Here is a 19,079-nt window from a genome sequence, read left to right on the forward strand (position 1 = left end):
CATGTGGAAAGTTTTTAAAAACAAAAAGCTATTAGTGTGTTTTTTAGTTTGATTACACTGAATGGAATCTGTAGCATGTTCTTTTTGCTTGCCTTTTTTTTCTGTCAATGATTATATAGTGGAAAGCAAGCCTCAACCTTCAACATATTTGTCAATATAGAGCATATTAGTGGATATTCCACAATGTCATGTAAGATAAAAACTAATTTGTAAGCAGCATAGCAGAAATTGGCAAAGACAATTAAGACAAAAAATCATTATCATTGATCCATTTGCGCTGGGAAAGCACATTTCATTCTCCCAAAGCATCTTTTAAAAATGTGGTTTGCCCTAGTCTGTGTTTAAGGATGTCTTTCAGTGTACCATTCAATGCTTCTTTCTTTTCTTGATTATCTTTATATCAAGATTTCATTTAATTCTGAATACCGCTGCAGGTAAACTTGCATTGCAGAAACTAGCAGCAGGCAGAATTACAGGTAATTACAGAGAGTGGTTGTTGACAATTTGACTTTTCATCATTTGTTCGTCATCGTTTGTTCGCTCTCTCTGGATAATTCCTCACTGCAAGGATTAGGTTACAGATGGGTGGGTATTACTTCAGTGACTTCTTAAGTGAGAATCCAGATGCTTTTCTACATCCTTTCCTATTGCTTAGTTTGAGAGTTAGAAGTCAGTGGCTGCAGGTAAGATTTAAAGTTTGTGTTCTTGCTTCTCTTTTGCAAAGCTTTCTGTCACTCTTTGTTGGCAAAATTTAAATGCAGACTTTAAATGCTTTGGAATTTACTGATAAATTGCAGATTACAGTAAAATTTCAAGAGAATTTGAATTTTGTTTTTTAAGTGCATGTCACTCCGTCTCAGGCTTCAAAGAGCTGAGCTCCAGCAAGGTCATTTGATGTTGCACGCTTTTGAAAACCTGCATATTATTTTTGTGCCTAAGCTGTAGTGCGGATTTTCAGTCTTTTTCCATGTCTTTGGACACATCACAGTTGCTTTGAGTATGTCTGTAGTTACAAGGACTGTGGTCTCAGGCTGTAGTAATTTACGGTTGTGAGATGCTGACCTTTCTTTGTGCCCCACATGCTTTGGTGTTAGCTGCATTGCTGGAAGCCTGCTTGGTGTGTGCTGGATTTCACAGGGAGGAACTGCAGCAGTTAAGTTTCACATCAGAGAGGGTTGTGTGAATTAAAATTACTGTTTTTATTTTTCCTTCTGTTACAAATTACTGGATGTGTTTTCAGATCTGAGCGTGTTTTCTGTACTCACTCTCTACGTTCAGAGACAAAGCCTGAAGGCAAACTCCAGGCTAAATGCAACAGTATTGAACTATGTGGGTATTTCTCTATTATTTCCAGCTGGAACACAGTCTTGGTTTTCCACGTTTATTGTCTTCCTTGGTTCAGCTAGGAAGCACTTTCTGACCAGGTGTGCATGCTCATCCTTGGGGCAAGTTGCACATGTATGATTAAGTCTCCGAGGAGCTTGTAAGGTCACTTGTGTCTGTAAGAGCCACTCGCTGGAAAATACAGACAAATTCAGGTGTTTCAGAAAACTTTTGCTCACACAGATATGTCTAATTATCACACTGGGGCTTGCTGGGCTCCCAAGTGCAGTGGTCTGTAGTAGAACCATTAATTTTGTTCATCTAGCAGTCTGGAGCGTTTGGAACTCTAACATTTGTAAGCAGAAGTTAACAGGGTGAGTCAATTTTGTAACACGGCAGACAGAAGTGGATTTGGAACACTGTTTGGATGGGTTTGTAGATTGTGTGCTTGAGTATTGTGTCAGAACCCCCAGCTTGCATGCTTGCTTTGTCTGCTCCCCTCCCTGCTGGCAGAGCTGTGATGAGGATGACTTTAACTGCTCCCCATCTGCGCCTGTAACACATTTGGTCACTCTGCTTTATTTTCTTCCTCTGTAAAACATGAGAAGGCAACTTCCACCCAGACTCGTTAGGTCACAAGCTGCTGAAACAGGGGCTCCCCAGGTCCAGGCGTTGTCACCAGGTAGTAAAACCTCTTTATTGGGACTGACTTAACTTTTAAGTTCCGCTTAATGTTTTTAACAGTAACTTGCATTTCCTCTGCCCTTCACGCCCAATCATTAGCCAGGTGTTTTTGTCACAGGGAGTGGAAAAATAAAAGTAATCTAAGCTCACAGCTGGGCCCTCTGAGAGGGAGCTGGAGGAGGGAGGGATGTCTACCAACATCAGTAGGGAGTGGGCTACAATGCTGTAGGGGCTTGGCAGTTGGAAATGAGGTGGCCTTTTATAGAAATTGGAAGGTGTCTTTTTTTTTTCTGGCACAAAGCGTGCTTATATAGTTTGTTTTCAGGTTGAACGTTAGGAAAAATTTCTTCTGAGGAAAAGGCATTGGCACAGGCTGCCCAAGGTGGAGTCAGCACCCCTGGAGGTGTTCAAGAAATGGGGAGATGTGGCACTGACTGACATGGTCAGTGTGCAATATCAGTGTTAGATGGACAGTTGGACTAGATGATTTTAGAGGGTGTTTTGTGATTCTGTGTTTTGTGTAGTCTAAATAGATCTATTTCCTCCCCTTTTTAATATGCCATCCACTTAGTTTCCTTGTAACTGCAGTACTTCCTGTCTCTGCTCTGCCTTGCGCTGTGAACTCTGTTTATGGAGCTGGAACTGGGGGCTCATTAATTTTCTTTACATCAAAAGAAAGTTGTTTCTTTCAAATGAGAAGCCTGCTTCACCTAGTGATTTGCTTTAATTGCTCATTTGAAACTTTTGACATTTGATAGCAATGTAAGCATTGCCAGATGAGGCCCAGGTCTCAGCAGGAGACACAGGTGCTTCATAGGGCCATCAAGATTGGAAAAGGCCTCCAAGGTCATCTAGACCAACTTTCCACCTACCACCAATTTCCCCACTAAACCATGTCCCTTAGTACAACATCTAAATGTTTTGTGACTCAACCACCTCCCTGGGCATCCAATTCCTGCCTGTGGTCCCCCTTTTGGGGAAGAAACTTTTCCTAATATCCAACCTGAACCTCCCCTGCTTGATGCCATTCCTTCTAGTCCTATTGCTAGTTAGGGCTTCCTTGAGTGCCAGGCCACGACCTGGTGGCGTGGAACTGAGCAATGGTGTTTTTGGGGGCTGTGCAATCTCTCATTTGGAGGGGTTTCTGTGAAGTGTGGGCTCTTTGTTTTTCTTGTGAGGCGTAAGGAATGGTCTTTGGTTCGCCTGAAGCATAATGGTGCCTGCAGGGCTGTGTTGTGATAACTTCCAGTCTAACCACCTTTCTGTGCCTTTCTGCTGTAGTGCCACTGGCTTAGAAAAAAGTTTCTGAAATATATATATTTTTCCTAATATTTGTTAATTTAGCATTTTTGACTTCTGGGAGACTTGAAGGGAAAGAATTTTCTTGCTCAGGAGGAGAGGCGAAGGGAGCAACTTCAAAAGCATTTTAAGCCTCAATAAAGAGAAAAGATGCAAAGATGAAATACTGTCTTTGACTTGAGTTTGTAAATTCACTTGCTAGTGTGAATACAATGTATTGTTCAGTCAACAGCAGGAGCAGCTTCCTTTAGCCTGAGAGGTATTTTTTTCCAGTAAATAAACAATAATTTAAATTACTGTGGAAAAAGTAACTTTTGTTAATGGTTTTTGGCTGTGGAGTGATGTGATGCTATACACAATGGTTTATATTAACACAATACTGCATTTTATGAGATAGATCAAAAACTACTGCAGGAGCAATCCAGCAGCTAAAAACAAGCTAGAATCCCTGCTGCTGGTGGAGAAGTTGGGCAGTGTTTGAGGATTTTATAAATTCAGAGCAAAGGGAAATGGCACAGTTGAAAGAGAATAATGAGCAAAGCCAAAGTACCAGTCCCTAGACTTCTTAAGAGTTTTATTGATGTGTGTTGTAATTAAAACCAGAATGAGTTAGTTTTCTAATAGGGCATTCATTTCCTAGAGAGCAATTGCAATTTGGCATCAAGTAATACGATTTTAAAAGGAGTACTGATCTAGGGATACCCCAGCGTATGCAGGGTGGCTGACGTACTAGCTCTGCATGCCCTCATTATGAACAAGCAAATTAAATATTTTCACTTAAAATAATTACACAAATAAACCTTTGGCTGTGATTTCATTAAAATTTTAATTGTTTAGAGAGCTGAAGGAGAGTGTGTAAAGTTGGGTCAGTTTTACTGCACGGCATTCATCTTGATAGCAGATTTACAGCAGGGCTGGATTTAATCTCCTGGCTGATCTTTACAGTAGCGTGCTGGGGATGGGAAGGCATTGGTGTGTTTCAGGAGATAGGTAACTCTATCTCTGAATTGGAAACACAGAACAGGGTTTTAAGATTTCTGGGCAGCCTTAAAATGAACTGGCAAGGTGGAGGAGGGGGGGAGCAAAGTAGGTGTTGCTTTTAAATCAGCTTCTTAGTGTGCACATTGTCACACCTTCACACATGGCTGTAGTTTCAAATCTATTTCTCATCAAAGCAAGTGTAGTGTGAGGGAATATTGCTACCATCTGGGTTGCACAGATCAGAAATAACAGGCCTAGCTAGCAGAGGTGCCAGTTTTTGAGCACTACCATGTAAGCTGTTTTTATGCTACTTGATTACTCACCTCTGAAGGTGAAGACAGCAAAATGTTTACCAGGTCATGCACTATTTTTTTTTTTTAATAATCTGAAATTTTATTTTCCTGGTTTAAAGGTGGTGGTATGCCTTTGAAATGCCTTACAATACCTGTAGGGTCAGCATCTCAACTAATGTTGCTTCTGAGCATGAAAAGCAGAAGCATGTTGGATGTCTCCAAAGGAGAATTAATTAGAAGAATAAGTAGATCAAGTGCACCACAGCTCTATTGTTTAATTTGATGAAAATTTTCATGCTGGGTCTCATACAAATGAAGTCACTTATTTATTAGTTTATTAGTCACAGAATCACAAAATTGTAGGGGTTGGAAGGGATCTCCAGAGATCATCGAGTCCAACCCCCTGCCAAAGCAGGTTCCCTACACCAGGTCGAGCTGTGACCTGAAAGTCTTTTGGGGTATTCAGACAAAAAAAAAAAAAAGCCCTGGTAAATACCAGTAGAGATTTAAGGGGTTTCCATGGGTGGAACTTTATCTTTTTCTCTTTTTGTGTTTTGACTCAATGCGTTATTTTCGTGGTTTTTTTTCTGCTTCCTCCCTCCTCTCTAGGACCCACGATTATCAGCTTTAATTTTTGACAAGCTTCAAGTGCCTGACTATTTACAGAAAAACAGGAATGAAGGAGAGAGTAGATGCGAAACTTGTGCCACTCACTTGAACCAGCTGAAACAGGAAGCCATCCAGATGATGCACACCCTCAACCAAGCCAGCTACTCAGAAATGCCTGACCTCCCACCTGGTGCCACAGCAGTGACCAGCATGGTACCCAGGGTGGTCACAGTCTCTTCCCAGCGGGACCTGCCACTGATTACTGGGCAGGTGGGCAGGCAACCTGGAAAATCACCAAATCTCTTCTCTGGGACAGAGAGGAAGAAGGGACTTGGATGGTCTCAAGGCACAGGCAGTTTTCCAAACTCCAGCGTTCAAGTCACAGTAGCCCCCAGCGGTCTCAGCGGTGCGCTGAGTTCAGTCACCATCCAAGCTCAGCAGTACCTCGAGGGCATGTGGAGTATCTCCAGGGTGAACAGCTTCCTGCCTCAGGCTTGTCTAGTAAGTCTTGATAATGCAGATGCACAACTTTTGTTTACGTGTGTGTGGATAAAGAAAAAATGTGAGATGTATGCATATTTATGTTAGAGAGGATCAGCTAATGGTATTCTAAGCCATGTTTCAGGAACTGTATAGCTTAAAAAGAGCTTTGAAGGATGTTCTGTCAGATGTCACAAGTGATTTGCTTTCTTATCTCAGATGGTGACATCCTTTCCTCAGATGTTTTTTGCGACTATTGTAGCTTTGTGGATGCAGGTGATGTTATTTGGCTGTCAAATACCTGGTGACCTCTTCAGAAAAACATAAAAGGCCAGGTTTGTTACATAAAAAGTTCGGGGGGCTTCATGGGACCTGTATCAAAGATGAACTTGACCCTCAAGTTTAGTGCTGAACTTCTAAGGCTGTGTTCAATTCAACAGATGATGTTGGTGGACTGCGATGAGGAGAATTAATCTTCAAGTTAGGTGTGTTGCAAAACAGCTTGCTGTGCAGGAGGATGTTCAGAAGGTAGCCTCTGTGCCACACTTCTGTAAATACTGCTGCGCTTGGATTCTAAGCATTAAAGTTGGTTTTAAACCATTCCTGTGTTTGATATATAAGAATTCTTGTGAGAAAGGAAAAATCTTAATAGAGGTGCACATCACATTGCCAACCAAGTTCATTAAACATTTGTGACCATCTATGGAATGCTGCTGAGTACAAAATGGTACACAGACTGATTTTGACTAATGTATAAGCCATTTTCCCTTGATAGTGAATAGAAGTCATGCTTCTGTACTGCAACAGATCTTTGAAGTCCAGGGACGCTGTTGCTAGACAGCTTTGAATGTAACATAATGCCCTATGTGCTGTTATACATAAACACTACCAAATATTGCTTGGTAGCATCAGCTGGTTGAGCTCCAAGATCATCAGTGATAAACATTTTAAGAGTGCCATTGTATAACGTTACTTCTATGGGGAGGCTGCTGTATTTCCTTCCAGAAGAGTCTTGAGAGACATGATTCCTCCTTCCCATACTTTTCTTTCACATGGAAATCTGTGAACGCTTGCATGTCCCACCACTGAGAGGCCCCCATTTATATCTGGCGTATCTTTATTGATGTATTGATCTCTAATGATACTGCCTTTAAAAAAAGGGACAAAAAACGTTCTATTCAACTGTTAGGAGGAACTGCTTCTGTGAGTCCTGTTCTCTAAAATGCTACTGTTTGGGATCTCTATGGCCAATGTTAGGGCATGTGGCATTGAAGTATCTTTTTAATTGAGAATATATCACAGAAATGTAGGAAAATGAGAAAGCTTTTGACTCAAGAGGCCTACAGTCTGTGGAAGCACAAGTATTTCAATTTCTCTACTCTTTTCTTTCCTGCCCTTTTCATGTTTTAAATAATTTACTAACTGCCAGCTCCAAATTTCTTTCTGCTTAACCATGCTCACTGATAGATGTGGTTTCCCCTAACCACTGCGTTACCCTATGATAAAACTGAGCTACCTCATTTAACCTCTGTGAAGTAAAACTGTGTGTAATGCAGCAGACCTGAAGTGCAATCTAGAAATGTGCAAAACAGCTCAATAGCCTGGAAAAGTGACCTTTAAATGAAAGGATAGGCAGTGTTAGAGTGTTGGAGGTTGCTTGGATGTGATCCAGTCATCTGCAAGAACAGTTTAGTTTTAGAAGCAGCTTCTGGAGAAAAGCTATTTTTTTTTCTTTTATTTTTTATTTAAGCCCAACTCTGTTCATCTCTATCCACAATATCCTTAATGTGTCTGAATTCTCCTATTGGCTTCTGTTTTATTAGGAGCTTGTGTCTGATGAAGCTGTTTGGGTGGGAACAGTGGGAAAGTGCCTGCCATTGCTTTTCCCCATAGGTTGGATATAAGGTTGGAGGGACTGGCTGATCTAGGACAGCATTCATTGCAGGGCATTCTTGTCCAATGCTTGTTTTACTTCATCCTACAAATTTGTCATGTTTGAGATTTCACAAGTTCTACTGATCTTCAATTCTCAACCTCCTTTCTCATTAGAAAGGTCTTTTGAAATAAATAAGCAAAAATTAATCTCCACTGCTGCTTGTTAAACCCATTATTCAATTGCTTGTTAGTGTAGCTGGAGAAGAGTTTATTCTGTTTTTTCATAGGTTTTTCTTTTCCTTTTCTATTTAAAGTTTGTTGTCACGTTTCTGATCTTCACCAGAAAATAAATCAGGCATTCAGCCATGTCTTGTTAGTAATGATTTCTAGACTTTTGATGACTCTTGTATCTCTCTCTAACTGGCATCTTTTCATCCCATGTCAGTGGAAATGCTGATGTTCTTGCAGGATATTTTCTTCTAGCTGAGGTGTCATTGAAATGAAGAGTTGAGTGGATAGTTCAGGTTTGGGTTACCTCCTCAGTTTCACCAGAGTCGAAGTCAGAGTGTTGTAGCAGCAAACCTCCACATATGGAGCCCATGTAAGATGTGAACTGGTCTGGTTAGAGGAATTCTAGAGCAACGAAAACAAATGCAGTGAAAAGGATAGCACTGAATTATTTATTACATGTAACATGACTGCATCTTGGAGCCCTCGTGATACTGCATAAATGCAGAAGAAAAGATAGCTCCTGCCCTGAGGACTTCACACTCTTACTTGTGATGTTATTTTGACTACTCTGCAAATGTCCCTGATTCACTTGGAACCTGCAGTTTTCCCTTTTCCTTCCAGCCCCCCTCAATGGAGGGTTTTTTCTTGAAGCAGTGCTGCACTCCTTGCTAGGAAACTGTTTTCTAAGTGCTTTACATCTCAGTGATATAACTCAGTGCTGCACTTGAAGTGAGCATAATTCATTTTCTAAAGACTGGATGACAGATGCAGATGAAGGCTGGGATTCATCTCAACTGTTTTCAACTGCCAGAAAGACAGGTGTTTATTCTAAGCTAATTACAGAGCCTTCCTTTGTAGCAGTGGGAGAGTACCAGGCACCTCTAAGAAGTGCTTTATTCCTCTCATGTTAGTTGTCTGTCCTGGCTCATCTTAGACATCTATCTTTACTCACTTCAACCGTTGAAGATGTCTGTTGCTTTCTGCTGGGTGCCTTGAAAATGCTTAACACCACATGGCTGCCAAACTTTGGGAGACCTTGTATCTACAAACTGTTCTCCAGGTTCCTTTTTTTTTTTTTTTACTTTATTATTGTCAGTTTTAACAGCAGTAGCACTGCAATTGTCTGCAGAGATAAAAAGATTACTTGATTTCTGCTCTTCTCATCTCTCTCCTCAAACTTGCATGTATTACCTTGTAATGTCACTTACATTTATGAAAACACTTCTGAGCTGAATGTTTGGGGTCAGAAGTGCAGTACATCGTAAATTTTTAATAAATGTTTGGAGTTCAAGTGTGAAAATCCATTATATAGATTATAAATTTTTTTGAACAGGAATGTGTCTTCAAAGCATAGTGTGAGTGCTGCTCAAACTGAAATAATAACAGTGGTCTTCAGGAGCTGTGAAAAGGAACAGTAATTAAGGATCTGGAGGAGGGTCCAGGGAGGGTAGGCTGAGGATTGCAATGAGAGTGCAAGAGGTGAAGATGTAATCAGTGGCTTTACCCAAGTGGCCTGTTGTGAAAAATTACACAAAATAATCACCAGTAGCAGTGATAAGTACTTTGACCAGGCAGTGAACACTGTGGAGGGGAGGGAGCTGACATAACTCCATGTAAGACAGCTGATTTGCAGTGGACGACTGACAGCTGTAATTAGTACATAGTTTTATATTGATGTTTTTAATTCTAAACCTGACAAATGAATACAAGGTTACTACTCAAATGAAAAAGCATGCCAGCAGTGCTTAGCATTGGTACCACACTGTTTAACATAGAGAAGGAAGGGGGGATTTAGTCTTCCTAGAACTGAGATCCTGCCTGAGATGGAGAAAATGAAAACTACTAAAAATACATTGTACCTCTATTAGAAATACCTGCATATATTGCTTATTGTAGGAAAAAGAGGTTCAACTGCATGCTTTGAATTGACTGTTATTAGTATGCAGCATTATGTGCTGAATAAAAGTGGTAATGTAGCCATGCAGTGTAAAAACATCACAGTGAAATAGAGCTTGTTTTGCAAATTGCTTTTTCTTTCATCTTATGCAAAATGAAATCTTTGCCACGCTTTATTTCTAATTTGAATATTCATGAATGGGGCTGGTTATAAGGCAAACTACTGTGACTTCGTTGCATGTTTACTTGTATTTAACTTGCTTTAGAAATGTATTTAAGAAGAAACCTACTCCATTAGGAAACTAGGAAAGCTGAGGTACTGGAGAAGTGAATGATTTAAAAAGACTTTAAGGCATAGGTATATAAAATTGTGAATTTATCAGTAGTCCAGTGTGTCCTTGAAAGTATTAAAAGTTCAAAGCTTTATTCATGTCTAGATAGAGTGAGGTTCTTCAACTGTGGGGTTAAAAAGTGGGCATGGGTGTGAATGGGTGCATGTCTTCATAAGTTCAAGGAGTTCTGTTAATTTTTGTTATTTGAAAAGATTCTGAAAGCTATTTTAGTCAGACTTTAAAATTTCCTGGAGTTCTCTGGGTAAGAAGAAGATATATTCCTAATGTAAACCAGGTGGATTCATCTGAGGGTTGCTCAGCCCTTGACTTTCCTGAAATCCTTTTCCTTTGTTTGAAGCAAGGATGACCTACATTTTGCTTAGAAGATGTAATAGAAACTGACTATGGAAAACAGAACAATGAGAAGATTTACTTTTCAGCAGTTGCTTTTTTACATTGATAAATGTCATACCAAATGGATTTTTAAAATCTTTCTTGATAGCTTTCTCGGTGACCTTTTATTAATACTATGTGTGAAATATATTTTGTAACGAAACAATTAAAATACAGTGCTTTGACCATAAATCTTGTCTATAAGACATTTGGATGACTTTGAGCTTTGGGATGTTTCTCAGACAAGATGGATAACAACCTGGATCTGCATAAGGCAATAGCAAACCTCAGCCTAGCAGTGGGGCTAGGACTGCATAGAGACTTTTATGTATTCTCTTTAGCTTTAGAGATGCTGGTGCTAAAGAGATTCTTCAGAGGAGGTACATCAAGGAAGGAGAAGAGGAAAGAAAGCTAGAGTTGGTCGCTCTCCTTAACAAGTCCAAACAGTAAAAGGAAACCTTTTGATCCAAGTTACTAAATGCTCTCTCATATTAACCTAATTTTATAGTTCTTGTGTGGAGGGAGATGTGAGAGGATGACACTGTCAGCAGTACCTTACATTCACTTACATCTAGAGTTGCAAGGTTGACTTTATCTCAGCAGCCAAGTAGCAGATCAGCTTAGAAACTGTAGGTTAGAAATTTAGTGTTGTACACACACAAAACACATAGATATATGTTAATTAACACACTGTTCTGAGTGATTGCTAAGAACTTCATGGTAACTTATATATATATACATATATTTTTTAGATTGTTCCCAGTATGGGATGCTGAAGGTGAAAATGAGCTGACTTTTTAAAGTATAGCTCCAGGTATCAGAGTGACTTATGACAAATAAGCAGAGTTGGTGGAAGGGGTATTGGCTCCAAGGTGAAAATAAACATTTTTATAGGTGAAGGTGTGGTTTGCATCCCTTTATATTGTGTATTTGAAACTTCTGCCATGGTGTTGGTTTTATAGTTGTGGGACAGGGCAACTATCCTCAGGACTGAGACCCTCTTGGTGCTCAGATTACCACCTGAAAGCCTGGTTCTTTTGATCCTTCACCCCTCCAGGCTAAGCAGTTATTACAAATCTCAGAGGGAAACAAATCCATACTGGCCTTTGTTGACAATTGCAGTCAACAAGCAATAATAAAGAATGTTGGCCCAGACTTCACCTATACTAATCAGGGGTGGATTTAAAACAAGCAGACTTCAGAGATTATTTGCAGATGATAATCCACAGATTCTACCTTTGTTGGGTCTCAGGTTATCTCAAGGCCTGTTGCTGAGGTTAATTGCCTTCAAACTCCCAGTAACTCTGAAAACATCTTTAGTTTATGCAGTGTCTTTTTCAAGGTAATAGGGGTTCACAGGACTCTAATCTGGAAAATGTATCACAAACTACACTTTAAGTGAAAAATGTCTCCCTGTTTTTTACCCCAGGTGTTTAAATTTTCTACTCCCCCTCTGAATAAGTTTCTTTGATTTGGCCTTTTCTGTTCACCCATTTCACTTCAGTGTCTTTTTCTTAGTACATTTAAACCACGTGTATCTGATTTGTTAATTCATGTATCCCCCTCCTCCCAGCACTAGCAATCACCTTACAAGAAAGGCTCTTAGGTTTTGGCTGGAGCTCAGAAATGTCATCCAGTAGAGCAAGACTATATATCTAATCTAGAAGGGCTTTAATGAGGCTGCCATTGTTCTGCACTATGTTGGTTAAGGGTGGGCTCCAACTGAATGATGCCTCTCAGTTTCAGAGGTGAAAAGCTGAGGAACCAGATAAATTCCAGATGAGCTCAGACCTTAGTCAGCTGAAGACAGATGGAGGAAAAATATTTTGTAGAGGTCTCTATACCCCATGAAAGGAACTGATCTACATGGCTGGATACAAGTGTGAATTACCCAGTCTCCCTGCTTGCATAAAATAAGACTGAATACAGTGCAATTGTTTGGAAAGCACTTTAACATTTGCTCTATAGGCTGAATACTGCAATGATGACATGTCAAGGTTGTGGGATTCCAGGTAGTCACTGGACAGGGAGAGCATCTCCTATTTTGTGATAAGAACAGCTGAGCACGTGGCACGTGTTGATGTTCTTTGTTACTTGCAACTGGAATCATTGAAAGACCCTAAGAGGCAGCTTCTGAAAGGAGTTTTAAAAAGCACTTATATAAAATGTATCTACATTTCTGTTTGAGCACTTAGGAGAAAATTTGTGATAGAGAGTTCGTAGATGTTTCAAGCATTTCATGTGTGTGTGTTTAATGGAATGGATTGCCAGTTTGCTGAACATAGTATCAGATCGGCTCTGTTAATTGAAAAAGATTTTTCACATTATTGCTAATGATGTGACACAGTTTTGTTAGAGATGGTGCATAAAATAGTGCTACTTGGAATGACATTAACGTATGCATTTAAATTCCTTCTTTTCCATTTATGTGCATTATTGATTTTATTTCATTGCTGGGGAGATAATGGATTTATAATTAGGATACAGTCACCGTAATCAATGATGAGATTATTAGACTTATAAATAGAACTTTAAAACTGCTATGAGGTAATTTCCCAGTGTAACGAAGGATCAATAATTAGAAGTTCGCTTTGGATCTTACAGCAATACTTGTGAGAGTCTGGCATGAACCACTTTTAGGGAAATGAGTCTGTATAAATCATTATACAAATTGATGTTGTGGTTTGACGTCGTGCGAAGTTGGCCTGTTATTATTTTAGTTTGGTGCCCAAGTGCTTATGAGTTAATTCCTCTGGGTTTGCACAGCTGGCAATCTCTCAAAATTGGATAAGTTTGTTCTTTCCTGGTATCTAATTTGGAGGAAGCATCTGAAAGGAGCCTGCTGCTGTATTTTTGATACTGTTGGGCAAAAATAATGGGTCTGCTATTCAGAACCTCCCACTCCTCAAAAGTAAGGGTGGTCAAGGTGGTTACAGCTGCTGTAGGAAGCTAGTGGAAAATGAAGGGGAGAGGGTACCCTTAGGATGACTGGCTTTGAGCATGGTCTGAGTTTAGTTGGTCTCTGCAGAATAGCTGTGCAGATATTGCCTCTGTTCTCAGCAGCCTCTTTGGGTGACTCTGAAATTCTTATGGGGACCTAGGGGAGTATCACAGCCTCCCATTACTAGTTAAGATATGAAAGATCAGTGGAAACATAGATGTGAGTTATAAGAATGTTAGAAATATTCTACTGGGTCTGAGCTGAAGCTCATTATGTTTAGGGTTGTCTCCAGCAGTGGTGCTATTAATGGTGTTTAGGGAGAGCTGTGGAGCCTGGCTACTTTGTGCAGTCTGCTCATAGTCCTCAGCATGCGCAGCTGAGGAGGTCTCAGGGGCACATCTCTCTCTGTTTCCTTTAGTATCTGTTTATATGCCAGATATCCCAGAATTTATCTAATGCCTCTTTGAGCCTGCTGACAATCTCTGCCTCCACAGTCTCCTGTGTCAGCAGGTTGCAAGAGTTCATTACTCCTGTGCAAAGAAGTACTCTCTGTCATCACTTTTAAACTTATACCCCATCGGTTTCATTGACCATCTCTTGTACCTCATAATACAGGGATGGGTGAACGGTAATTCTTCATTTAGTATATTCACTACCTCTTTGACCTTGTAGCTCTCAATTAGTCGCCTCTCGGCCTTCATCTCACTAAACAGTAGTCCCAGCCTATGTCATCTCTCCTAAAACTGCTGCTTTGTCCTCTTGACCGTCTGACAAAGTCTTGCTCATCTCTATTATTTCCCTAACTCCTCTACCTCTGTCTTCAGATGCAGGACTAGGACTTCACTCAATGTGTGGACAGCCTCCTTCTTATTCTCAGTACCCTGTTTTGTGATGCTGAAAATCTGGTGGTTTTAGCTGCTATTGCATCTTGAAACACTGGATGCTTGGACTGCATGATCTTTTAGGTCTTTTCCAACCTTGGTGATTCCATGATTCTCTGAGTTGTAACTGCCAGTTCTGAGTTCAGTCTGCATAGAATATCCAGAGTTGGAAAGGACCCACAAGGGTAATCAAGTCCAACCCCTGGTTCCACGTAGGACCACCCAAAATCTAAACCGTATGTTTGAGAGCAGTGTTCAAATGCTCCCTGAGCTCCCAGCAGCTCAGGGCTGTGCCCACTGCCCTGGGCAGCCTGTTCCATGTCCACAGCCCTCTGGGGCAGAGCCTTTCTCTACCCCCACCTGACCCCCTTCTATGTAGCCCTCCTTTGGGCACTCTCTAACAGCTTTACGTCCTTGTAATCTTGTGGCAGACACCCTGCACTCAGTGCTCGAGGTGAGGCTGCACAGCACAGAGCAGAGTAGGGCAGTCTCTCCCCTTGTCCAGTGGCAGTGCTGGGTCTGGTGTACCTCAGGGTATCATTGACCCTTTTGGGTGCCAGAATACACTGTTGACTACCACTGAACTTGCCATCAGCCAGAACCCCTAGATCTCTTTCTGCAGTGTTGCCTATAGTTCCCCAATCTGTAAATAAAACCAGGATCACCCTTGCCCAGGTGCAGAATCCAGCATTTACTTTTGTTAAATTTTCTGTAATTGCTAGCTGCCTAACCCTCTAATTTGTCAAGATCTCTCTGCAAGGCCCCTCCACCCTTGAGGGAGTCAGCAGCTCCTTCTAATTTAGTATCATCTGCAAATTTACTTAGTATGCGTTGTTCAGGTGCGTCTTAGGTTACTGTTATGTGTGTCAAACCTCACTCTGCCCTTCTTTGCCCACTCATGTTTGGGAAGTTCTGGAGTTCCTCATCATTGGCACAGCATTTAGCATAGCTACCTGAAAGAGCTTTGGGACACCTGCAGGGAATCATGGCTGTCTGTACATCTGAGTTGCAGAGTTTCAGCATGGGAGGATAAGCAGTGAACAGCCACGAGGAAGAAACAGCAGCACCTGCATATCTCCTTCCCTAATTTGAAAGGTTGGCGTCCTTCACCAATTATCACATAGTCTGAACTGTCCCTTGGAAACTTAATGCTGCTTAAGAAGCTTGCTGGCGATGAGGCCATATGCTTTAGATTTTGTTGTACTGAAGACCCAGCCATGTAACTAGGGCTTGTATCTCTTCAAGTGAGACACACTAGTCAATGGGTGCCTTGCACTTGGTAGCTGTCAGGCAAATTAGTCATGAGGGATGTTCTCTTTAAAGTAGTTATGTGTAATATATAAGCAGTTCAAGCATGATTGAAAAAGAAATTATCTATGACGGTCTCTGGCCACTTTTGTCTTTTATTTGGTGACATTGTATGACAATCAGTGTCACAACATAATTGCAAAATAATGTAATTAAAAGGAGATACAATTCTTGGAAACACGATGATTCCATTTTACAAAATAGAGAAGGCGAGACACAACTTGGATTGAGTTGCCTGAACTCACAGAGAGATTTTCTTGCAGCCTCAGGAAGGCACTGCAGGTTCTGCTTCAAAGATTTGTGTGTGTCCTGTGTTTTGTTGCTAGAGACTCATCTGGCCTGTGGAAGTCGGTCCTAATGGAAAAGCATTTGTCTTCTGATAGAAAAACAAATCCTAAGCTAACAGAAATTTGCATTATTATGAGCTTGTTAATGAATTCCTTTGCTTGCTCATATCAGCCTCTGACAAAAGGCAGGGATTCAACTATATATTTGTCCATTCGAACAAACAGTTCATTTTTAATTTTGACCACAATGGTAAATTAAAACACCCCAAGCAGTAAACAGCAATATTTTTTTTTTTGGCTTTGGAAGCTGTAACTATTGCATTGTCAGCAGGGATGGTTCCGAGCAACATTTTCTGATGCTTGCCTGGAAGCATTAGAAGAAACCGTTCCTTTAGTCTGGCTGTTTTGAATTGAGTGTACGTGGAGGGTCCTAACTTTGAGAGTGTGTAGGTGTAGCAGAGTCTGTGCCTTTTCTGACCCTTTCATGTCCCCCCAGCTTTCCAAGTGGTGGTTTTGTGTGTACGGATAGGAGAGTAACATTTGCATGTTTGGTGGTCAGAGAGCTGTGAAGAAGGAAAAAAAAAGTTTTAATTGCTGCTTATTTCTGTACTGCTGTTTCACACGGCTAAGGTGTGAGGTCACCTGCGTGGGTACTGAAGGCTGCATGGCTGTGGAAGGCTGAGTCAGAATGAGAGGATGCTGTCACTGCAAAGGTGTGAATGGGAGCAGGTGAGCAGCAGGTTCATTGGTGCCCCCTGGCACCTTTGTGCTTTCAGATTCTTGGCTGCACTCTTTCTAGGCTGGGAGCACAGGCAGACTGAAGGAAGGAATGGACACTTGAGAGACTAAGGAGGCTAGTTCAAGATCTGCGCATAAGTTTAATAAATCTCTGGGACTGAGGAGCATGGTTTATGTGAGAGATGGGCCAGGGTGAGATCAGGAGCCCCTGGCCATAGGTGAACTTTCTTCTCCATCCTTGTACTGCAAAAGGCATCAGCACTGAAAGCATGTTTGGTATCCATGCCCATTCATTTGAAGAGTGAGGACAGTCCATGAAACACATTCTGTGTGATTTTTGGTAGTAAAGATACAAATCCTCAGTGTGTGATAGTAATTCAGATAGTAAACCAAAAAGTAAGAGCCCCGAGGTTGCCTTTGGATCTCCTACAATGTTTTCCTGTCTGGCAGGCCTTCCTGTTTCTATTTAATTCTACTTTTTTGTGATCTTTTTTTTCTCTCCCCTTCTGCCTCATCTTTAAAGATAAAACAATAAGTCAGGCATTAGCAACTCTTCTAGCTGTAAACCTATTTCAGGAAAGGGTTATTATGCTCTGTGTTTGATTCACACTGAACACACAATGCTCATAAAAGTCTGAATGTACAGGTTTAGGCATTCTTGTTACCACTTTGCAGCTGCAGGTTATGAAGCAACTACAGTAGTGTACTGTGGTTGTAAACTACCCTGGTTATTTTATAATGAGCCCCAGCAGAAACATTATCAAAAGGTAGTATAAAGTTTGTCCAGAACATGTTTCATTTCAACTGACGTGTGCTGCATGGTTAACTTTACGTCATGCTAGTCAACCTGAGAGGAAGGCATTTCACATGGGAAGCATATGCTTGGGGTATAGGAGGGTTTATAGTGTAAGCGTTACCCAGGTGGAGATTTATGCCATGTTTCCTCCAGTTAGTAGGTCATAGAACTTTGGTATAAAACATTTAGGGGGGAATTACTGTTTTTTCATATACGAGCAAGAGCCTTAACAGACTGCAAAATCATTAGATCAAACAGTTCTTACAGTTCAGTTTGCTGTGATGTTGTAGGCCAAAAGTGGAAAATAGCAAGATAAAGCAACTACTTAAATTCTGCCTTTTGGCCTGCAAGTCAGAAAGGGGTAAAAACAGCTTGGTGGTGGGAAAAAGAACAGTCCCAGTAGAGTATCAGGATTGATGTTGCTAGAGCTTCAACTGCAGTTTACTAGTGAAGTCCTGCTGAATGCATTCCCAATGGGACTAGTTTGTGGAAAGATGATGATATTGAGTTTTGATTGCACAGGTGTCTACCAGGTATGGGGTGGTGTTTCTGTAATTTTTCTTCCTTCCCACTTCTGTGAGTTTGTCCTTAATACTTGCATTTAGATGTTGAATTTGATTACTTTCGTCTGCAGTTCTCTTTAGCCTTTTGGTTTTCTTTTACCATCATAGTGCTGTCTATTTTTTTGATCTATTTTTCTCCATGTAGATTTTTATATTCCCATGTTTGCTTCTTGCCTGTCAACAGGCTTGTGTTTTGTACAAGTTGCAGAGGTGAAGTGGCAGCACCTAGCTTGGCTTTTTTGAATCTGTGGACAAAGGTCAATGTCCAGAGAATGGAAATACTCAGAAAATTGAAAACATTTCAGCTTAACTTTTGGCTATGTACTTCAAACTTGTTAAGAGCTTGCTAGGGTTGTAATTGTCCTTTAGATGGTAATGACTTGACAGCATACTATGTACCTGGAAATTTAATCTACGTCCAGCTTCTCTATAGTGCGATTTTAGACAAGTCTGACTTGTTTAAACATGGACAGATGTTTCCTGCCATCTGGTCACAGCAGGGAATCTGTGTGCTGGGAACTGGGGATGGGACAGGGGATGCCCTTGCCATACCCAGCACATCTCTGCAGCCTGAGGATGTCAGGTCACTTCTGTGTCTCTCTGTCCTCGCCCTGAGCTTTCAGGAACTTGGACTGGGAGCAACAAGTGCTACAGTTGTTTGTTGTGGCCCTGTCAACCTTGGTTGTACGTGTAGATGCTGCCTGACAAAATGTAGCGCATCCAGCGCTGCTCCCACATCCTCAGGATGGGCACTGGGACCCCAAACCAAAACCCTTTCGTTACTGATGTGCTCAGACCTGCAAAACACCTGGTGTGACGTTCTCAGCTCTTGCCTTTGCTATGCTCTTACTGGCACCAGTCCCTGTATGGCTTCAGAGAGAAAGTAAAGGGAGGCGGCACTATAGAGCATTTTTGGAAATCCTTCCTTTGAGGATTGGCTGTTTTCCAGAGAGGTAATGGTTTTTATCACCTCCAGATTTTTCTTAGAAAATTAAAAAAACAACAAGAACAACAAAACAAACAGACAAAAAAGAAACAACAAAACAAAGCAGAAAAAAAAACACCAAAAAACAACTCAACACATTAATTTCTGGATGGAGGCCTGTGACATTTAAAATATTCAGCAACTCTTCATAGTGACAAGTTTGTGATTTCTGCACTTGGATTTG

At 41.0% G+C, this 19,079-nt stretch overlaps 1 protein-coding gene across 2 annotated transcripts in view; it reads left to right on the plus strand.

Annotated features, from left to right (window-relative positions):
• KIF26A (kinesin family member 26A) overlaps positions 1-19,079 on the plus strand; it is a 100,506-nt gene that overhangs the window by 27,468 nt on the left and 53,959 nt on the right. For both annotated transcript variants that reach the window (XM_031592910.2, XM_090141717.1), the window contains one exon: positions 5,190-5,690. In XM_031592910.2, coding sequence (XP_031448770.2) covers positions 5,190-5,690 — 501 coding nt within the window. The remainder of the gene's footprint in view (positions 1-5,189; positions 5,691-19,079) is intronic.

Source organism: Phasianus colchicus, chromosome 5 (genome assembly GCF_987193195.1).
Source record: "Phasianus colchicus chromosome 5, bPhaCol1.hap1.1, whole genome shotgun sequence".
Taxonomy (NCBI): domain Eukaryota; kingdom Metazoa; phylum Chordata; class Aves; order Galliformes; family Phasianidae; genus Phasianus; species Phasianus colchicus.